This window comes from Gymnodraco acuticeps, unplaced genomic scaffold (genome assembly GCF_902827175.1).
Source record: "Gymnodraco acuticeps unplaced genomic scaffold, fGymAcu1.1, whole genome shotgun sequence".
Taxonomy (NCBI): domain Eukaryota; kingdom Metazoa; phylum Chordata; class Actinopteri; order Perciformes; family Bathydraconidae; genus Gymnodraco; species Gymnodraco acuticeps.
Genome location: NW_022991134.1, coordinates 39215 through 60435, shown reverse-complemented (window position 1 = coordinate 60435; position 21221 = coordinate 39215). Strand labels below are relative to the sequence as shown.

At 42.6% G+C, this 21221-nt stretch overlaps 1 protein-coding gene across 2 annotated transcripts in view; it reads left to right on the top strand.

The window, feature by feature from the left end:
- Positions 1–21221, top strand: part of dpy19l1l (dpy-19-like 1, like (H. sapiens)) — a 56378-nt gene that overhangs the window by 5090 nt on the left and 30067 nt on the right. For both annotated transcript variants that reach the window (XM_034237214.1, XM_034237213.1), the window contains exons 5-15: positions 1191–1328; positions 2109–2229; positions 5876–5969; positions 6153–6210; positions 7751–7842; positions 9246–9345; positions 9638–9715; positions 15839–15925; positions 16149–16208; positions 16531–16611; positions 18313–18414. In XM_034237214.1, the coding sequence (XP_034093105.1) occupies positions 1191–1328; positions 2109–2229; positions 5876–5969; positions 6153–6210; positions 7751–7842; positions 9246–9345; positions 9638–9715; positions 15839–15925; positions 16149–16208; positions 16531–16611; positions 18313–18414 (1011 nt within the window). The remainder of the gene's footprint in view (positions 1–1190; positions 1329–2108; positions 2230–5875; positions 5970–6152; positions 6211–7750; positions 7843–9245; positions 9346–9637; positions 9716–15838; positions 15926–16148; positions 16209–16530; positions 16612–18312; positions 18415–21221) is intronic.

The following is a 21221-nucleotide window of genomic DNA, read 5'->3' as shown; positions in this document are numbered from 1 at the left end:
AATCTATTAGACAACTGAAATAAAATGAATTTGCTACAATTCTAAATCACTTATTTACCTTTTCTCACAATGTGATTACAGATGTATTTTTTATTTTACTGTAGGACAAAATAAGTATTTCAGGGACAGCTCTTACAGGTGTCTTTCACTATCTTTAACAACGTCATTTCCCAAAGGATTAGGTGATTTAATAAATAAAGAACTAGGCAGAAAGTAATGGTAAAATAAATTAGATTTTCAGCATCATCCAAAATAACGGTACTGCAATAAAAGCCTTCTTCAACCAAATTGCTCTTGTAAATAAGATGGGATGTCTTTCTTATGTGGGTTATAAATAAAAACTCAGATTGAGCAATGCTGCATTTTGTTGTTGTACAAAACAAGGTGATAACACAGCAATAGACTAAAGGGTATTGGCGTTTCCATGCACAGTGTTTCTATTTGACAACCACATTTTGTTGAGCAAAGATGGACTATGCCCTGCTAATCTGCCAGAGTTGGCGCAGCAATCAGAAAGGTGAAAGCAGTCTTGAATGTGTTAGTTTAACAGGTTTCAGTTAAAGTGAGGTGGCAAAACAAAATGAATATTCAAGACAGAAGTGTAACGGAACAAACTGACTCCAAACCATCTGCACATTCAGAGAAAAGCAGCATTTGCTCCCACAGGTTTATAAACAACATTGAACTTCACCATCCAAACTGACATTCTAACAATATGCAAAATGTTAATTCATTTGCAAAATCGTGCCACTCAAGGGTTAAGTTAGTAAATATGTGTGGTTTAAGGCAGCATATGTTCATCACTATAACTGCAAAAGTGGCTGATATTCAACATGCAGCGTTCGTACCCCTTTCTGAGCGATGACAGTGAAGGTGAAGAGTTTATCATATGCAAACAGGACATTTCTCTCCACTCACCCCTGCTGTGTGCTACTAAATGGGCTGTGAACCGTTTCCATCTGCTGCGCCTGTAGAGCTCGCTCCGGTTCCTTCCATCTGACTTGAATGTTGTGAAGTTATTTTTAGCGTTTGTCTGCTGTCTCCTTCTCTCTGTATCACTCTCACTCTTCAAACATCTCTTTTTCTTTCTTTGTTCCTCTTCTCCATCACTCTGCCTTGACTTTTCTATTTCAAATGTCTTTCTCAGTCGCTCTGTTTGTGTCTAATCATGTGTCTTCATTTGGTTCCAGGGTCTGTATTATTCCTACTATAAGACCATTATAGAAGCTCCCTCTTTCCTGGATGGCCTCCACATGGTGATGAATGATCGGCTGACAGAGCACCCTCTGGTTATTAACACGCTGCAGAGATTCAATCTGTATCCAGAGGTAATGCTCATTCTGGCATGCTGTAGTGTATGATGGGATTACTCATCATAGTGTTCAGAAATGTTTATTTATCAGACTTTAAACTGGCTTATTACATATTATTACTGGTGATATTGGCGCATCGGGCTGCACAATTTGAAAAAAATAGCTATTTCTAACTGATATTGCAATTGCTGTATGATTAACATGGGGAATTAAAAAAAATTAAAACGTACATTTGAAAACAATATTTTTAAATGATCATGGTGCGATTTAGTTTTTTATCTGAAAAGGACTTTTATTAAGTCTCTGGAATACTGACTTTTCTGCAGCACAACAATACTTCCTTAAGATAATGTCACATATTTTGCCAAATATTGCTGTGTCTGTGCATTAATCCACATTGTGATTTGCATAACATTGAAATAATCAGTGTAGTCCTAACGGCAGTAGTTTTCATCAGGGGCAATGCTGACATTTTGCTTCAGCCTTTCCTTTTCTTTTTTTTTAAAGGTGATTTGTGACAACATCATCCTGTAGCCTATATTTACACACTGCCATCAGAATTTAAATTAGGTCTTGTTTTACACCCTTAACAGCTCTTTTTATACCCTGCATTCTCTATGATTAGTTCAATTGTATTTTAGGCTGCATTATTTACTCATTTAAAATAGTTTCTGCTCAGGGAAACAATCTTAACACTGTGTGTCCGTTCCCTCCTGAGATGAGAGGACAAAGGCTTTTCTAACAAGTTGTTTAAACAGGCTTGAAAACAGCCTCTCATCCTCCTCTGCTCCACAGGTGGTCCTGGCCAGCTGGTTCCGGATGTACACGGGTGTCATGGGATACTTTGGGATTCCCACAAAGATGTGCTGGTCCATCAACAGAGGGGAGGGGCTCACTCCCGTGGACAGCTGTGAAGGTACATACCCTCATTTACACACACACACACACACACACACACACACACACACACACACACACACACACACACACACACACACACACACACACACACACACACACACACACACACACACACACACACACACACCACACACACACACACACACACACACACACACACACACACACACACACACACACTTGCAGACAGCAGGTTGAATGATGACTACATCACACAGGCAGATAGCTCTACCAGCATTTAACAGACTCTGTTCTCAACACACTGTCTCACGCTGAATTGACTGGATGACTCATTTTATTTCAGACTTTGATGATTTTTCTGAACTCGTGGGTGCAGTCAAACAGCCTCAAGGGGGAGTTGGCAGATGAAAGAAATGTTACAGAATGAGTTCAATGCTACGCATTCATGATTTATACTTTCCATTGAAAATTAAACCGTTTTTTCTACAGAGTTGCTCAACAGGGGGAACAACGGGAACCACGCCTGAGCTCCTGTAGCTAAAACCTCACTAATTAAACTCTTAAATCTTGTTTGTGTAACACGTACACAATCAGAAGTGTAAAAACAAGAAATTGTGGTCTTGTGTGTTTTGTATGCTGGCTTATTTATTGGCCTTGTGCCAGGACTTAGAGTCTAGTCGCCACTGTGAGTTTCCAGACAACCAGAGGCAACACAAGCAGGTCAAAAGCCCATCTAAGAATAAGGGTATTCAAAAATGTCTGAAAATCATCTCTCCACTCTCACCATCGTCGCTGATTAAGAACTCCTTTATTGTCACTGCACCATGTACATCAACATCTTACATGTATATATGTTTCTGTTGACCGACTGCAAAACATTGATTTGAAGGTGAGAGAAACAAAGCATGGCTCACAAAATCCTCTTCAAGAGAAGGTACGACGTTAAGGATCTACATTTCAGCACAGACAGCAAGGGCACACTATTATCATCATTACAGTAGCCCTATGGGAAATATAATGATTTGAACCTATTACATACAAATAGTTTCCTGATATTTGTTCACAGGAACAAATCTGCTGAAAGTAAACCCGCTGTTTCCAGCTTTCCTTCTTAAGAGCTGTAATCTGTGTGTTTCTGTCAGTCCCATTAGAGAACTCCACCCAGGGACAAACACACAGGCTCTTTTCACCATGTTTACACAAACCTGACGCAAGCTGCCTTGCATAAGAGCTACCAGTCAGAAGAGAGGGAACATATCCTGTAACTGTGAGCACCAGAATGATATTTGCCGTTAGAACGAGCTCCATTTACTGTCAGAGCACTAATGTTAGACACATTCTGTTACCCTGTTAGTCATTACATCCTTGTCACTGTTCTGCGAACCTGCATATTTAGTGAGTGCATTAGCCACTTTATCTCTGAGTAAAACATTCTGTACCAAAAACATTTACCACATTTTTACTCAGTGTCACATGTTCAACACCTTCTGTTCTAATTAGGTCGACACACTCGCTGGTCAACGGGAAGTGTATGGTTAGTTCTACACATCTCAAGTATGCCACATACGGTCCTAATAATTTCAGTTCCACTTTTGTGTCATTTAAATTAGGGCTGCACGATTTGGGGAAATAATCTAATTGCGATTTTTCTGACAGATATTGCGATTCGATTTGCGATATTTGTTTTTAAGCGACCCAACGGAAGTTTATTGTAAAATGAGGCCATATCTCCGGCTAGGAAGGTCGTACCAACGTGCTCCCGTCTCTAGGACCCCCGCAGCCAGAGCTACGAGTGAAAGAACTAAACTTACATGAAACTTTCGTTGGGTTGCTTTAAAGTCGAGCTTCAGTTTAAGGTTCACCCTGTAATAGAAACACGTGATGGAGCAGTACTAACCTGACTCAGAAACCATCTAGGAAAGCTCCATTGGAAGCCATTTGGAAAGGGCAGGCACTTTCAAAAGCACTTGGCAGGTGATTGGATCAATCTGTCTATCACCTTCTATCATGGGCCACTTCTGATTGGTTAACAATGGCTGGTACATGTGGAGCACAGCACTTCTGGTTGGTGTGGATGACTGACTCACAAGAAGAACAAAAAAAATAACAAAAAAAAGTAAAAAGAAATTGCAGGCTTTGCGATTTGATAATCGCATCATTTAAAATCGCGATTTCGATTTAAAATCGATTAATCGTTCAGCCCTAATTTAAATCTTAAATGTGGGATGTTTATAGACTTCCCCTTGCAAGCAGAAGTCTTGATTTATTTTCAATCCAGTGCAATCTAGGCACATTCTCTCCTGCTAGTCCTTTGTTTTTATTACATTTATTTATTCATGTTCGAGGGGTAAGAGAGAGGGGAAGGGATTAAACCAAACAAGGTCCCAAATGTGATCAAAACCATACATTATATATAGAATTTTTTTATATATAAATGTTTAATCATTGGGATAAACCCCTTGAGATGCACCATCTCGTTTTCAAAGGGGTCCCGACAATAACAACAACTTACAGACATACATAAACAAAAAGACAAAATGCAAAACATGACACACAAGACAAGACACATACAGTCTGTTAAGTAACATTTAAGCAATGCACACAATCATTACAATTTGAGACAGTCGAGCAAATCAGTTTCATTAATATCAGTTTAATTAATAACAGTTTCATTAATAACAAGTGCAGACCAGTTGAAAGTGAGAAGATAATGCATGTTTAAATAAACCCAATGATGCAAGAGATCTAATAGCAGCAGGTCAAGTATTCCAGTCTGTTGGGGCTTTGAACATGAACGCTCTTCATTATAGGTGTAGTACTTGACAATATCACATAGAAAGGTCTAAAAAATGACCAGACCCTTGTTTTTGTGTGCCTACATTAACCCACCATTTTAGAAAAAATACATATTCTGTGTTTAATATAGTATGTGGTTAAAGCCTCCACAGCATTTAGTTCTTCCCCTTTTTGTTGCGTAAATCAACATTTGTAATCTTCTGTTTACTACAGTCCTTGTTATTGCTAACTCCCGATGTTGACTGCTAATGTGTTTGCCTTCAGGGCCAAACACACTGCATATTCTCTGCCTGGACTTTGGAGGAAATGATGCTGTGTTTTGTATATGAACACACTGAGGATATGTCAAGTGATTGTGACAGTTCAGATTATATGCTTTGTATTTTACTATGATATATGATGCTGTCACGGATAAACACATTTAACATCTCATCATTTACTCTACATATAGTATTCGTGGTATGATTTGGTGTTTTCAATATAGGAGCTCCCATATTGTAAAACGTGGCTGAAAACAAAAAGCAGGCCACAGAAAGCCTGCAGCAGGAGATTCTGGTGTGTGTGTTGTCCTCAAATTGAGAGCAGTGCACAATGAATACATCCCCCTGGAAAGAGCTCTGCAGACACACTACCTGTTTTAGGAGCTATTTGTGTGCATTGACCTAAATTAGAGTTAGAAAAAGTCTTGTTCATGAAACTTCCAGACATTTAACTGTATCAAAGCAAAAGGGTTTTTCAGATAGAAACTCTATTCAAGTCTTCAGACCATTAACGTGCACCAATACCTATACTGTATAACACACTACAGGAAAGGAAAATCCACAAAAGGCACAATAGGACCTCTGGAAACATCTTCTCTCTCTCTCTCTGCGTGTGTGTGTTAGGGATGGGCGACCCGGCATATTTCTACGTGACCTTCGTGTTCCTGCTGAACGGCGCCATGATGAGCCTGTTCTTCATTTACGGCGCCTACCTCAGGTAACTCCACTGCACAAGGGCTCGTTCCCGTCACGCTCAGATGGGCACCAGACAGGAGAGGATGAACTTAATGACAGAAAACTGTTTTGTGCTCTGGTTCCTGTCAAATACGGATGTAAGACATGAGATGGAGGTTGAGCTTTGGTTTGCTCTCTCCCCCTCTTCCCATTATTTCTCGTCTAGTGGCAGTCGACTGGGCGGCGTTGTGACCACGATGTGTTTTTTCTTCAATCACGGCGAGGTAAGCCCGGAGAGCTAAACGCTCATTGCCTCGTCCTGTAATTCAGTACAATAAGTCTGTGGGTGTAAGGATGTGAAATGTGTAAAGGCACTCAGAAAAACCAAGGAATTAATTTCAGCCCTCAAAGGAGCTTAGAGACTCAAAGCTGAGTCCCTCCTCCTCCACAGTTTCCCCCCAGAGCACAAGGTCTCTATTTTTAAAGCTCTGTATGTCAACATTTCATTCACACACATTCACCGTTGTGTCTCTCAGTTCTTTGGAATAGAGCTCTAACAATAAGTCAATCTATAGATAAGTTAATGAGAATGGATTCATCTTTGAATTATATTATATAATAATATTTTTTGTATGCAAATATAGCAGAAAATGCTGCTTTTCCTTTATCCTTTTCCACATAAAACATCCCTTAATGTCCGGCAGTGGCTCAGTCAGTAGGGGCTTGGACTGGGAGCTGTAGGGTCGCCGGTTCAAGTCCCCGCCCAGACCTAAAATATGGAGTGTAGACTGTGGAGCGGTCCCAGTTTACCTCCTGCCCTGCCGTGGTGCCCTTGAGCAAGGCACCGGACCCCCCTCACTCCCATTGCTCCCCGGGCGCTGTACAATAGCTGCCCACTGCTCCTAGTACTGGACTCCTGGTGCTAGGATGGGTTAAAAGCAGAGAACACATTTCACTGTGTGCTCTGCATGTGTGACCATTAAAGAGGGTTTCATCCCTCCATATTATATTCTAATTTATGTTTTATGTGATATTTAAACGATTCTATGGACTAAAAAAATGAATTAGACGATAAAGAAAATAATAGTTAATTCCAACCCTACTCTTGTACAATGTTCTCCTATTGCCAGTCTTCTCTTTTTGAGTCTGGTGGGCATTTCAGCAGCATTGGTAATGAAGCTGTATGTTCTGAGGTGACAATGTGAGTTTGTAGTGTAAAGTTCGTATACATGTGTATTAAATGGTGATTCTATCAAACTATAGCCACAGGTTCCCTCTTTATAACCTATTCAGACTGTGTGGCTGGCAGGGAACAGAACCATGGGGAAGTCCCGACAACTTAAAAAATGAGATTATATAAAACGTTGTGTGCCAACGCTGCTCGGTACAGTTAGACCGCTTGTATACATTGCAGCAGGAGATATGCAAATGTTGGTTTAAAATACATCTGGCACATTAAAATAGCATGTGGACTTATAAATGTGGCACTAATTATTCACAAGCCACTTGATCTAAATACTGAAGGTCCTGGTTCCAACCATTAAAGTGTATGGGGTTAAGTTATTGGTATATAAATCAAAACCGGGAAAATGTGATGTTGGGTAGTTTCATTAGAGAAGTGTGGTAAATAAACATTCCACTCAGACACCAGAGAGCACAACACCCAGATGCTGTTGTGGATACAAGCATTGTTTTACATGACAAATACAGGTTTACATAACTGTTGATATGTCTAAGCTGCAGAGGAAGACAGTGCTTGTGAGTAATTCTATCCTCTGTGATGTTTTGATTTGCGTTTTATTGTGCATGTCTTGTGTGTGTCAGAGCACTCGTGTGATGTGGACTCCGCCCCTGAGGGAGAGCTTCGCCTACCCTTTCTTAGTCCTGCAGATGCTCCTTCTCACCTACATCCTACGGTAAACTCTCCACCCTTTCTCTCTTAAAATCTCAATATTTAGCAATAGTTAGCAAACTCTCCATATTATAACATAAGAACATCAGAGTAAAGCCATATTCTTTCTGACATTTTCATACAAAAATCCCACCTTGAGTTGAGTTTTACCTCTGTGTGTAACTAAGTGGCTCTCACAAGGTACACATTGCCAGTAGTGTCATTACACAGGTGATCAGCACATGAAACATGCAGCTCTCTAACCTTTGATAGAACACGGTTGTATATAGTATAGAGGAATATTATGGTATTCACTCCCTGCATGGAATAAACCATTTCTATTGCAATTTAAACTACTTGACTAGACTCACTTTGCCAACAGGTGCTCTTTTCTATCTATTTTTTTCACTGTGAATATTACCCATTCAATGTAGGCAATATTCTTAGCTGATTGCCGTCGCGCCGCCTCATTAAACTACAGTTTGCATCCGGACACATTCTTTTAAGTCAGTGGTCTGCAGTTTTGTACCTTCTTGCATCAACTCATCTTTCTTAGAACCTCATCCATTCACAAATGTTTCTGAATACCAGAAGAAGAGGGAGTCAAGTAGAGCCAAGCTGTGCCATGTGTACAGCTTGTGTGAAATCTTTGTCTGGAGAACATCGGGTCCTGTCAGGTCACTCCTGTAGCCCGGGGCTATTGGAGCACTGTGATGACATCACGTCTGTCTCCACACATCCCGATCTTCTGCCAGTCTCATGTCCTCCAGTCATTCTCCCCCTTCTTCAGTCAACTGCGCGGTGCGTGATGGTATTTGCTAGCGACTCGCTGGTTCTTGTTAAATGTCCAAATCAGCGGTTCAAAAAACCCTGTAAGTGCCTGTATCTCCTGCTTCAGTGAGTTGTTTGTACGATGCATTTTCCATGTCGTTTTCAAACATCGATAACCTGGGAAAGCATTTGTTTTTGTTTTCATTTCAACACTCTGTTAACTATGTGAAACAACAGTAGAAAAACCTGATGAAACTGCTGTTCCCTAGCCACACCAAAGATAGACAGGCTACAAATTGTGTTGTAATTAGTGGGGTGAAGCAAGGCTTGTTCCGTTTTCTGCTCAACGGTGAAGCACTGAAGCAGCAGCGTTGTGAGCGACTGTACTTGTCACACAGACTAGTTATCTTCTCATTGCACATCAACTGGCAGACACCACCTTGTGTTATATCAGTGCAGCGAGTAAACTGTGACTAAAAGGAGAATGAACACCGTGTCATATTTCTGAGGCCGACTCGGAACATAACCACAGCTTTGTAGTGCACTCAGAGTGAAATTGAATGTGTGTGCTTGTGTATATGTGTGTTTTCTAAGCCGTCTTAATGCATCTTCATTTATCTCCTCTACACCCACACAGTTTTCTTCCTCTCTCCTCAGGACACGGAGCCCGAGCAGGACAGCCCTGGTCGCCCTGGGCATATCCAATCTGTGCTTTATGCTGCCTTGGCAGTTTGCCCAGTTTGTGCTGCTCACTCAGGTAAACACAGAGCGAGAGAGACATTGAGAGGGAGTGTGGGAAGAAAGAAGAAGGGGCAGAGAGATTAGGGAGAAAATAGAGACTTGGAGAGAACAGAGGACTCTGGCGAGGACAATGCAGAGATTGCAGGAGCTGGCCAGGATTGGAAAGAAACAAAGTGGCAAAAAAGACTGAGAAAAGGGATGGAGATGAAAACAGAATACATTTAGAAGGAAAACGTTGGTATTGTTTTCAACTTGGACCCTATTTTCCCTTGTCTTTGTGTCTAAATTATTATTTTATATGTTTTTAGGTGGCTTCTCTGTTTGCTTCTTACATCCTTGGTTACCTCGGCGCTGCCAAGATGCAATCCATCCTCGTCACTCATATGGTACAGTACGCTACCTTTCCACAATCTGAAATGAATCCATCCGTCAGTGTGAAGAGTGTTTCTTTTTCCTAACTTTTTTGTCAGTGAAGCATCATGCAATGGCAGCTCTGTATTCGGTTTGATTTAACAGTGAAAAGATTTCAATGCACCTGAGCTTCTGAGACAAAACTATTTAAAGGGGGCCTATGATGTTCATTTTCAGGTTCATATTTGTATCTAGTGTCTCTACTGGGACATGTCTCCATGCTAAAAGCTCTTTATTTCTCTCATACTGCCTGTGCTGCAGCACCTCTTTTCACCCTCTGTCTGAAACCAGAGCCCAGTCTGCTCTGATTGGTTAGCTGGCCGGCTCTGTTGTGTCGGTCAACCGCTTATGTCCCGCCCCTTAGCCTCACGTACAATGTGTTGGAGTGCTAGCAAATAGAAGGGCGAGTGTTACACATCGATGTCACTATGTTCGGGAAGTAAACAAAGGAGATCAATGGAAGCGTTTCAGGCAGGGGGGGAGAGAAGCTTCCTCTGGAACACAGGGATTTTACCCTTTGCAGACCATTTACATGCACACACACTTATATAACACTACAGGAAAGGACAGCCCCACAAAGCATATTACGACCTATTTAAAATGCAGAATGTAAAGGACAATAAACTCATTTTAGGAATTAAAAATAAACTAAGTTAAGGTTTCAGGAGTTTCTCTGTTGCTCCGTTGTTTTTTGAATCACACATGTGCATCAGCTTTCTCTGTCTGAGGATTATGTGTTGTGCCCAGAATAAGTAAAAGTATTTCCAGCTGCTGTCCCCTGAGCGGTAATGTGCTCCGTCTCGGTTCTCCTTATCTGACTCAGCTCCTCGGCCGGAAGAATTTCATGAGCCGCGAGGACAACACCAGCCGAGACGGGGGTGACTTTCTTTAGCATCCACGATGCCAGGGCTGCCTTTTAGCATTAACCCTATGTGGGCAACTTGTTAAGCCCTGACAAGGACAAAAGTATATGTGTGTAAAGATGTTTGTGTTCTGGTATGTGTGTGTTATTCTGGCCGTACGTCCCTCTCCTCCACATTCCTCCCCCCCTAATCCCCTCAGCATGCCAGGCCCTGTGTGCTCCAAAGATAAGGAGAAGGCTCTTTGTGGTTAGATGCTGGAGATTTGTGTCAGAGGAAAGCATATGCCTCTGCATAATTTAGAGAGCTTGGCAACGATGAATTTGCCTGTGAGTGTGTGTTTGTCTGTGTGTGTGTGTGTGTGTGAGAGAAAAAAACCCCATCATTTGTGTCCTACGTCCTACAGCGCTGTTTAAAGCCTGAGCAGTGACACTTGTTACAGGGAAGACAAACGTGCAGGACTGCTATCTATACAAAAAAAACAACTATATCATCAACTGTCCGGTCAGTACTTAAGGTAATGATAAGACGTTTATTTTTGCAAGTGCTTTTACAGGTGCGCAGAAGTGTAAAACTAAAGTCAAATAAAAATCGGGCTAATAAAACTACATTTAACACAAGGACACAACGTTAATCACACATTTAAAGCAAGTCTTAACAGGGGATTTTTTGGTCAGTGTTTTGAAGGTCAGTGCAGTCTCTGTTCATTTTCATTTCAAACCTTTATTTATACAGATAAATCCCATTGAGATCATTGATCTCTTTTTCAAGGGAGACCTGCTCAAGTAGTTCCACATGAAACATAAAAACATAAATAGAACAACAAAAGGACAGCATCATTTACATAATTATCCACATAAACAGGTACCAATAGCTTCCGATTGAGTAGCATCCAACCGAGCTTTAAAAACATTTAGTGGCACCAGATTGTTCAGTTTCCATTTAATTTGCAGACTATTCCAAGACAGAGGAGCTGCGCATCTAAAAGCTGTCTTCCCTAAGACAGTCCTAGCAGTTGGCACATTTAATAAAACCACAGCATTCGATCTCAGGCAGTAGCCACTTACAATTCACCGTGAGATCAGGGAGCAGATATAAGATGGAAGTTTTCCTAACATGGCTTTGTATATAAAAATGTACCAGTGACTGAGCCTCCGTACAGTTAGTGAAAGCAAACCAGCCCTTGCATACAGGGTACAGTGATGCGTTAATGCTTTACAGTTTGTCACAAATCTCAGTGCACTGTGATACGCAGCATCTAACTTGACCAGGCAATTGGCAGGTGCATTCACAGGTAAAAAGGTCACAGTGACTAGCCTTTTCCTGGCCTCAAGCAAGAAACAGGACTTGTTCCTGTAGAAGAAACCTAGCCTAATCCTCAGCTTTTTAAGCAGGTTATTGACGTGAAGTTTAAAAGTGAGACAATCATCAAGCCAGATACCAAGGTATTTGTAATTGGCAACAACTTCAAGTTTTATTCCTTGCGTAGTTACAATATCTAAAACAGGCTCTGGTGTCTTTTTAGCTTTAGAAAAGAGCATTACCTTGGTTTTCTCAACATTTAAAAGAAGCTTTAGTTCAGAGAGCTGAGTCTGAATAATGTTAAAAACAGCCTGTAATTTAATCATCCGCATAAAAATGTAAAGTAGCTTCATCCACATTTTCACCTAAACTGTTGATGTAGATGGAGAATAAAAGTGGACCTAAAACAGAACCTTGGGGAACACCATTTGCAATGTTCAACCACTCAGAAGACAGCCCATCAAAATGAACACATTGGGACCTTTCAGAGAGGTAGTTCACAAACCACCCTACTGCATGGCTGGACATGCCTATACTGGCTAGCCTCTGCTTTAAAATGTGATGATCGACGGTGTCAAACGCTTTTGAAAGGTCAATAAATAGAGCTGCACAACTCTGCTTATTATCTAAAATACTCGCCACATCATTCACCACTTTCATTGTGGCAGTGATGGTGCTATGTTGCTTTCTGAAGCCTGACTGATGTTTAGACAGGATGTCATTTGTACATAAAAACACCTTTACCTGTTCACTCGATAGGCTTTCAAGAACCTTGGCCAGAACTGACAATTTGGAGATGGGTCTATAGTTATTTAATAAGGTGGCCTCCCCTCCTTTTAGCAAAGGCAGGACATACGCTGACTTCCACAATTTTGGAATTGTGTTTGAGCTGAGGGAGAGGTTAAAAAGAGAAATGAGAGGTGGAGCAATAAAATCTGCAGCTATCTTTAAATAGAAAGGTTCTACGTTGTCCGGGCCGGCCGGTTTCTTAGGATCTAACTTGGTTAAAGCTTCACGAACAACATCAACAGTAAAAGGGGTAAAACTAAAAGGGTTTTCCAACACACGTTTTTCAGAGTCACATACTGTAGTGTTCACAGAAGCAGAGTTAGTGACAGAATGAAACAGAGAGCCACAGGACACAAAATGCTCATTAAAGCAATTTAGCATAGTGGCCCTGTCCGATATAGAGCCAGATGCTGTGGTAATGCACGGAGGTAGCTCATTACGGATATCGCCGGTGGATAACGACTTAATGGCTTTCCAAAAATGTTCAGGATTATTCAGATTCTTTGTGGTTACTGACAGATAGTACTTTGATTTAGCACTTTTGATTTGCGATGTGAAGCTATTTCTTGCCTAAAACGCAGCCATTCTACCTCTGAGCCTGATTTCCTAGCCTTTGCCCAGGCCATGTTTCTCTCATGAAGGAGACTGGACAGATTAGCAGAAAACCAAGGATTGTCTCGTCTCTTTACTCTAAATTTACGCAGGGGTGCATGTCTATCAATGATCTCCATAAAACCAAGATAAAAATAAGACCATGCGGTTTCCACATCAGCACACAGATCGATTTTACCCCAATCAAAATCAAACAGATCATGCACAAAACCCTGCTCCACAAAATGTTTTTTGTCTCTCTTAATGATAATGCGAGGTTTAACCTTTTGGACCTTAGTGTCCCTAATTGTGGCTACAACACAGTGATCACTCAGATCATTTGCAAATACTTCCACAGATGAATATTTATGGGGAACATTAGTTAAAATTAGATCAATTAGGGAGGATTTATTAGGGGACTTAATGTTAGGGCGAGTAGGACTGGCCACAATCTGAGTAACATTTAAAGAGATACAAAGGTTTTTAAAATCCTCTGACACTGCAGTTAACCAGTCCCAGTTAAAATCTCCAAGTAGCACTAATTCCTTGTAGTCTAGTTGTGATAAAAGATTTGCTAGTGAAGACAAGGAGTCTTTGACAGCTGAGGGGGGTCTGTAACAACTCACTACCATGACTTGTTGACCCTTTGCCACTTCTATATTTATGGCTACAAATTCAAATTGCTTACTGATCGATTTGGAAACTAATGTGGTTACACTGAACTTGTTCTTAACATAAATGGCAACACCACCACCTTTATTAGGCCGGTCGGTACGATACACATTAAAACCATTTAAGGCAATGTCAAAGGCCAAAATAGATTTGTTTAGCCATGTTTCTGATAAAACAATGACGTCAGCGTCAGTTGAACTCGCCCAGATATGGACAAAATCTAGTTTACCTAACAGACTGCGCACATTCAAGTGGATGAAACCCAACCCAGACCTAGCTTTAAAATCAGCAGGAGTAGCGATCTGACTACTACTACTGGGCGGACCAGGGTTAGGTTGTACATTTCCTGACAGTAATAACAACAAAAAAACCAAGCATCTTTTCCTCCTAAACGACACAAATACATTATCATCTAATTTAGAAACACCGGAAAAGTCTGCGAGAGTGTGATTAGAGCTTAAGAAGCAGTCCTGAAGAACCATCATCGCAGGAAAATAAAAAAGACAAACATATTTTGTCGAGCAGATTGACTGTGACAAGGCAACCGGTAATTGTTTGAGCAACACATCCGAACCTTTGCAGGGGATGCCCACTGCGGGTGGCAGAACAGACCTGAATCCAGTAGACTCCTCAGAATGACTAGAGATCTTCTCATAGTCCAAAACAGTTAACAGGCACAGCAGAATCCCGATATGGGCCATTTTCCCAGACCAGCACACAGTATCCGCGATGTTCCTGGAGCAAAATCAGCACAGCAGCAAAGGACAGGCGAAAACAGCAGCGTGGAAGCGCTCCGGTCCCTCCGTGGTATCCCCGGGGTGAAAGCAGGCCTCTGCAACAGCAGAACCAGGACAGGTGGAAAGCAGGCCCCAGCGGTGGTAAAATCCTCCTCCGCACAGCAGCACACGCCCGGTGGAAGCAGGCCAAGCCCGAAGCGTGGATCCACTCCGTCTCTCCGCAACGAGTCCGGGGTAAAAACCTCTTCAGTACAGCCGTATTCTACAGGTGGGAGCAGGCCTCCGTAGATCGCAGATCGCAGGCAGCAACAGGTGGAGCCGCTCCGTCTCTTCGCGACGAGCAGGCCTCCGTAAATCGCAGATCGCATGCAGCAACAGGTGGAGCCGCTCCGTCTCTTCACGACGTCTCCGGGGGAAAAACACCTCAGTACAGCCGTACTCGACAGGTGGGAATAGGCCTCGGCAGATCGCAGACAACTAAAACTACTACTTGTATAAGCAGGGATGGCTAAAAGTTTGTAAGCAGGAGAGCTGAGCTGTTGTGGGACTGAGTTCCAGAGAGAGGGGGCAGCGATGGAGAAGGCTCTGCCCCCCAGAAAGCCTGGTTGTTGAGTCCTTTGGGATTTTTAAAATGTATTCGTTGAAGGACGGGGGGAAAGTGGTCTCGGTGATATGGTCTTCTGGATATAAAAGTGACTTGTCAACCATCTGGATAAAGTGCAGTGAAGTGCATAAAGGAACTGAATTGCATTTCCCAATAAACCTGTTATTTCAGTTTTTATAAACAAGTTGAGCTTCTCTACAATCTTTCCACACTCCGGTTTATAAGTGCCTCTTATTGTGAATGATTGCCCTTCTGTCTACATAATGCAATGAATGGTGCATTATCTCACTCGTCACTGTGGGATTAAGCATCAAGTGTTTATTAAGTAGGATTATATTTTGCTTGTAGCTGTGTATGCACAGTATACAATCTATTCCAGAACTCCTTGCTGCCAAAGAGAGGCAAATATATGTTATTAATAATTTGCTTTGCAGCTCTACGTCTCACTCATCGCCCAGCCTACATGTTTCACATTATTTCCAATCCTTTTCATTACATCTAAATGTATTAAAACCTCCTCTCCTTCCTGTTCTCGTGCTGCAGATCACCCTCGCTGTCTGCTTTGTCCTAATGTTCGGAAACTCCATGCTGCTCACGTCCTTCTATGCCTCCTCGCTCGTCTCCATCTGGGTGAGTAGAAACTCTAGAGAACAATATATCCTGCATCATCGAATGTTTAATGCAGTGGGTCACTCAAGATTAGTTCAATTTGATCAACGCATCCAGCTGGTTATACTGCACATTAGGTTGAGTAAACAGCATTGCAGAGGAACATTAAAATGCAAAACCACTGATAATAATGTGTGTTGGTGACTTGGACTTCTTTTATTATGTTTTGGTCATTTATTTCCAGGCAATCATCGCATTGAGGGATCGATTTGCTCAACTCTTCAAACCTGGCATCGTCATGTGGGTATGTTGAAATTATTTATTTTCATTATGCCTCTTTGTTATGGAAGAAATACCCAGATGGAGCTATAAAGCAGTCTCTTTCATTTTTAAATAAAGATGCTATTGATTATGCAGCCTTCATTTGGATCAGTTAGTTTGTTTCTCATTTAAATGAACAATAAAGCTAAAAAATGTTAAATGTTTGAACAGTCCACAGCCCTCTTTGGTCGTTCCCAAGTCTACAGCACTTTACGGCTTTAATTACAGATGGCTGTCCTGAGTTGTGTGTGTGTGTGTGTGTGTACACGTCAGGCTGTCAGTGTGCGTCTCCTCTCCCTCCTCAGGTCATGCAGGGCTTCGCTTGGGTCGGCTCCACAGTTCTGCTCAAATTCCTGCTGTCCACGGTCCTCTGCGCCTCAGATGATGTAAGCTGCAGCAACTTTACCTTAAAAAAAGTCATGTGGCTGGAAAAAATGCTAATATTTGAATATGGTTGACAGTAGAATATATATCTGATCATTTTATAACTTAATTAAAACAATAGTAATGACTTTGAATGGTGTTATTGCTTAGAAAATCTCTGATATTCACAGAGATTAAAGATTTATCCATTTTTCTAGTATCTTACACAAATATTTCACTCTTATACATTTTTGTTATTATTCTCAGATAATGTTCAAGTTTTTTTTCTCAGACATCTACCTTTTTAATCCGTCAAATTCACAGATTTTACTCCAAATATATCCCTCTTCTCTTTCTCTGTTTTGCCTCAAATTGCTCTATCAGTTCACGTACCGTTAAATCAGGGGTGGGGAACCTCTGGCCCCCGGGCCGTATACGGCCCGCGAGACCATTTGGTGTGGCCCTCGACGTAATTTATAAACACACGCAAAAAAGAAAAAAATTAAAGAAATCTAAACAGCAAAATAATTAAACAAGTGAGTGCCTGTTTTTCCTGGCCAAGGTCAGGGTCCTTGAACACAACACAAGCCTAACGTGTCATCACGTGGTATATGTCTCGTCTGACAGGGGTGTAGTTCTGACGGAGAGCACCAGAACGCCGCGTGGCTGTGCCTTTAGTTGAAAGCCCAGTGGCGATCTGTTCATCTGTCATACTGATCATACAGTCAATAACTTTGTTGTTATTAGCATCTGGTTAGCTAGCTATGCTAACGAATATAAGAAGCTTTTTCTACAACCAGTGAGGTAAAGGCACATCTTTATATGATCATTATAGTTATAAAACAAATAAGAGAATAAAGTAAACGGGTATAAAATACTATATGACAGTAAACAAAAGTTGTTATTAATAAACAAGAATAGGCCTACAGTTTGAAAGGAGAGTGATTTGTAAAATACCCATAAAGAAAAAGAAAATCTGCTTACAGTTCTGTTTCATCTGGGTGTTGAGAGATGTATCCATAGATCTACTAATGTTGCTCTCAAAGTGCACCAGATTGATGCTTTTAACTTCAACATTTAAAAAAACAAATCTTCCCGGGGGAGCATGCCCCCGGACCCCCCTAGAGGAGGTTAGGTCCCCCCCCCACTTAAATCATGTTCACAGGAGTCTAAATACATTTGCACACATCTTGTGTCCATATCTTTCTGTTTGGGTGGTCATGCCACAACCGAGCACGTGCATGTGTGAGTCATGGCAAGTTATCTGGATTAAGAGGTTGCTTTTTCTTTGCACATCATGAAAGAAAGGTGAAATGAGTGGGCTGTGATTTTAGTATTTTTAAGCAGAGGTCAATAATTTGTACGGCCCTCGCAGGATGTTGAAAACATTGAAATGGCCCTTGAGAGGAAAAAGGTTCCCCACCCCTGCGTTAAATGCTTAATAAAGGCAAATCTGAAACAGGTACCGTCAAAAAATTAGGATCATATAGGGTAGTCAACCCACAATTGAAAACCCAGCTGCAGAGGTTTGGATTGGCTTTCTGAGAGCTAACAGCTTAATATAAAGTGTCTTATAGTTTCATGCTGACATCAGAAATGTTGGAATTAAATCAACAACAATTTCAAATGCATTCATACATTTAAAATCATGAAAGAAAGTTTTTTGTTAATGAAAAAATACAAAAACATGTCTGCAATATGTCTCTTTTTTGTGTCTCTTCCAGGCACACATCAGTGGACTGATAAAGTCTAAGTTCACGAGCTACAAAGACTTCCACACTCTGATGTACACGTGTGCTGCAGAGTTTGACTTCCTGGAGTTAGAGGTCAAGTTTGTTTTTACCAAAAACTGGCCCTCAACAAGATGAACAAATAATCCTCCTTGTGACTTTGTTTGCTAAAGTGTTCTCTGAGATAAATCTGAGGTGGATTGGTGTGAAAAACATGTATTTTTATCAGAATAAACCTGCTGTTTTATATCAAAGAGTCTGATATATTCCAGCAGGCATCAGAGCACAGCGAACGCAAGTTACGACTGTAACTACGGTTCTATGAATCCCGGATGACCGCCAGAGGCGTTGCTTTAAGCACTGGATATGTCCATCGCGCGCATGCGCAGGTTGAGTACCAATACCAATAAAGTCACCTGTGACCCCACGTGACACCGGGCTATATCTGCCGGTGTCGTCAGAGTATCTGTTCACAGAATCTTCTCGTGAGAACACAAGGATTCTGAGTGACAGGATACTCTGGCGGTCATCTGGGATTCATAGAACCGTAGTTACAGTCGTAACTTACATTCTATTTCATCCCTACTGACTGCCAGAGGCGGTGCTCTAAGCACTGGATGACTTATACCAACAATGTCATGAAGAATCCAAGCACTTATTCACTAACTGGAAGCAGCGGAGCTCGGCAATAGGACCACGCCCAAAGGATGGGGAGTGGTGACATTAACTCGATAAAACCCGGAGAATGTGCCACAAGACTCCCACGACGCTGCGGCGCAGATGGGATCCAGGGGGACCCCTCTCAGGGCAGCCCAAGATGTTGAGATGCTCCTTGTAGAGTGGCATCAGACGCCTGATGGCAGGGGGCGGCCACTGGCCCCATAGGCATGTGAGATGGTATTGACAACCCAGTGGGACAGCCGCTGTTAAGAGAGAGCACAACCTTAGACAAAAGGCTCTGTGACACCCGGAGTGCGGACCTGGTGCCCCCCTGATGGTTGATCTGGGCAACAGTGGACATGTTGTCAGAACGAACAAGGACATGCTTGTCCCCCAGTTGGGGTAAAAAGAGCGTGAGTGCAAGCTGCACAGCCCGAAGCTCTAGCACGTTGACGTGGCGTGCACCTTCCTGGGCAGACCACTGACCCTGAACAGTCCTGCCCTGCCACACTGCACCCCACCCTGAGAGACATGCATCCGTAGTGACAGTCTCCCGGCGGGATGGGATGGCGCCCATGGGCATGCCCATCAAAAGATAGGCCCTGTCCCTCCTTCGGGACAGAGAGTGGAGACACCGCTGAGACATCCTGACTCTTCTGTGCCTGTGCCATTTGGCGTCCAAGTGGAGGCTGTTCAGCCACATTCGTATTCAGTGTTCATTTTGGCAGCTTTTTTTTAATTTAGTCTTTAGACGAAAATGGTTATTAGTTTTAATCACATTTTAGTCCTTTTTATCCTTCATAGTTTTAGTCGACGAAAACTCAAAACGTTTTAGTGGAGGTCCGGGCATCGAAGCCAGAGTGGGAGAGGGCCCTGGTGTCTCTCCAGCATGCATGGAGCTCCCTCAGATACTCCTCTGAAGGAGGAACAGTGAGAGTGACAGGAGCATGGCGAGTCGGCCTGCGGAACCTGAAGCTGCAAGCGTGCCAGGGCTGCACGAATAATGGCCACCATGGATGCGTCTTCCATGCCCTGCAGAGAACTCTGAGCAGAGCAGTGGGAAGCCTCCTCGAAAGTGAGCGAGGCCTCGTCCTCCACTTCGTCATTGAAGAGGCTATCCGAAGCCGCTAGCGACATGGCATCCTCAAGCCCAAGGCAAGAGGGGCAGCGGTCATGGCCGTCTTCGGGCTCAAGAGAAGCCATACAGGCGCTACATGAATGGGCCATTATGTAGGTAGCCAGATGCAACGTAACCGGGAGCAGGAGCGAGAGCACAGCCTTCACCAGTTACCTGCTGAATGGAAAGAGTAGTATCGAAACTGCTACTAATCACAGAACACAAAGAGGGATGCAAACATAAATGTCCTACACCCACGAGCGAGAGCACTGCCTTCACCAGCTGAGTTAAATAATGAAGTTTAACAGAACACGCAAGATGTTAGCCAGGTGGCTGCTCCTAACAATCAAAGCAATACGTTACCGGGAGTGGGAGCGAGCGTGCTGCCTTCACCAGCAAGTCCAAGTCAAATAACACAAATGCTAAGACCAGATAATTGGCTTCAAAAGAAAAAAAACAGCACGGATAAAATCCCAGTGCTTATAACAAGTGTCAGCCAAAGCGGATGCACACTAGCAATACAATAAAATAACAACAACATAGTTAGGCTGAGCCACGCTACTGCCAACTAAATTAAACGACAAAACTCAAAATGCTAATGATAGCTCGGGCACAACGCTGCCACAATCAGATGCACAGAAGTACAAAAGAGCACAATAAGGGCAACTTATGAGAGCGGGAACGCTGCCGTCACCAGAAAGTCTAAGCCAAATAACAAACAAGACAGCAAACAGGACAACTTATGCTGGGAGCGGGGGCACTGCCATCACCAACCTGTCCGTCAAAGTTTTGCGCAGCCGGCCACAACTGCCTCTGGAGGACGAGCAAGCAACTCGCGGCTCCGACTGGATCAGTCGCGAAGCTGCACACAGCCAGCTGTGTGCAGAGAATTCCTAGCTCAAGCCGAACGCTGTAGGCTACAACATGTAGCCACGGCAGAGTCCTGCACGGGTCTGATTTTCAAGACCCGCTCCCGCGACGTTCAATACCGAACCCGCCCCGCTACCCGCACATATTGCCAATTAGTTCCACAACCCGACCCGTCGGCACAAGATCCACAACCCGTCCCGAACCCGCATATATATGATCAGTGAAAACGTGCAATTATTAACACACGCAGTTGCAT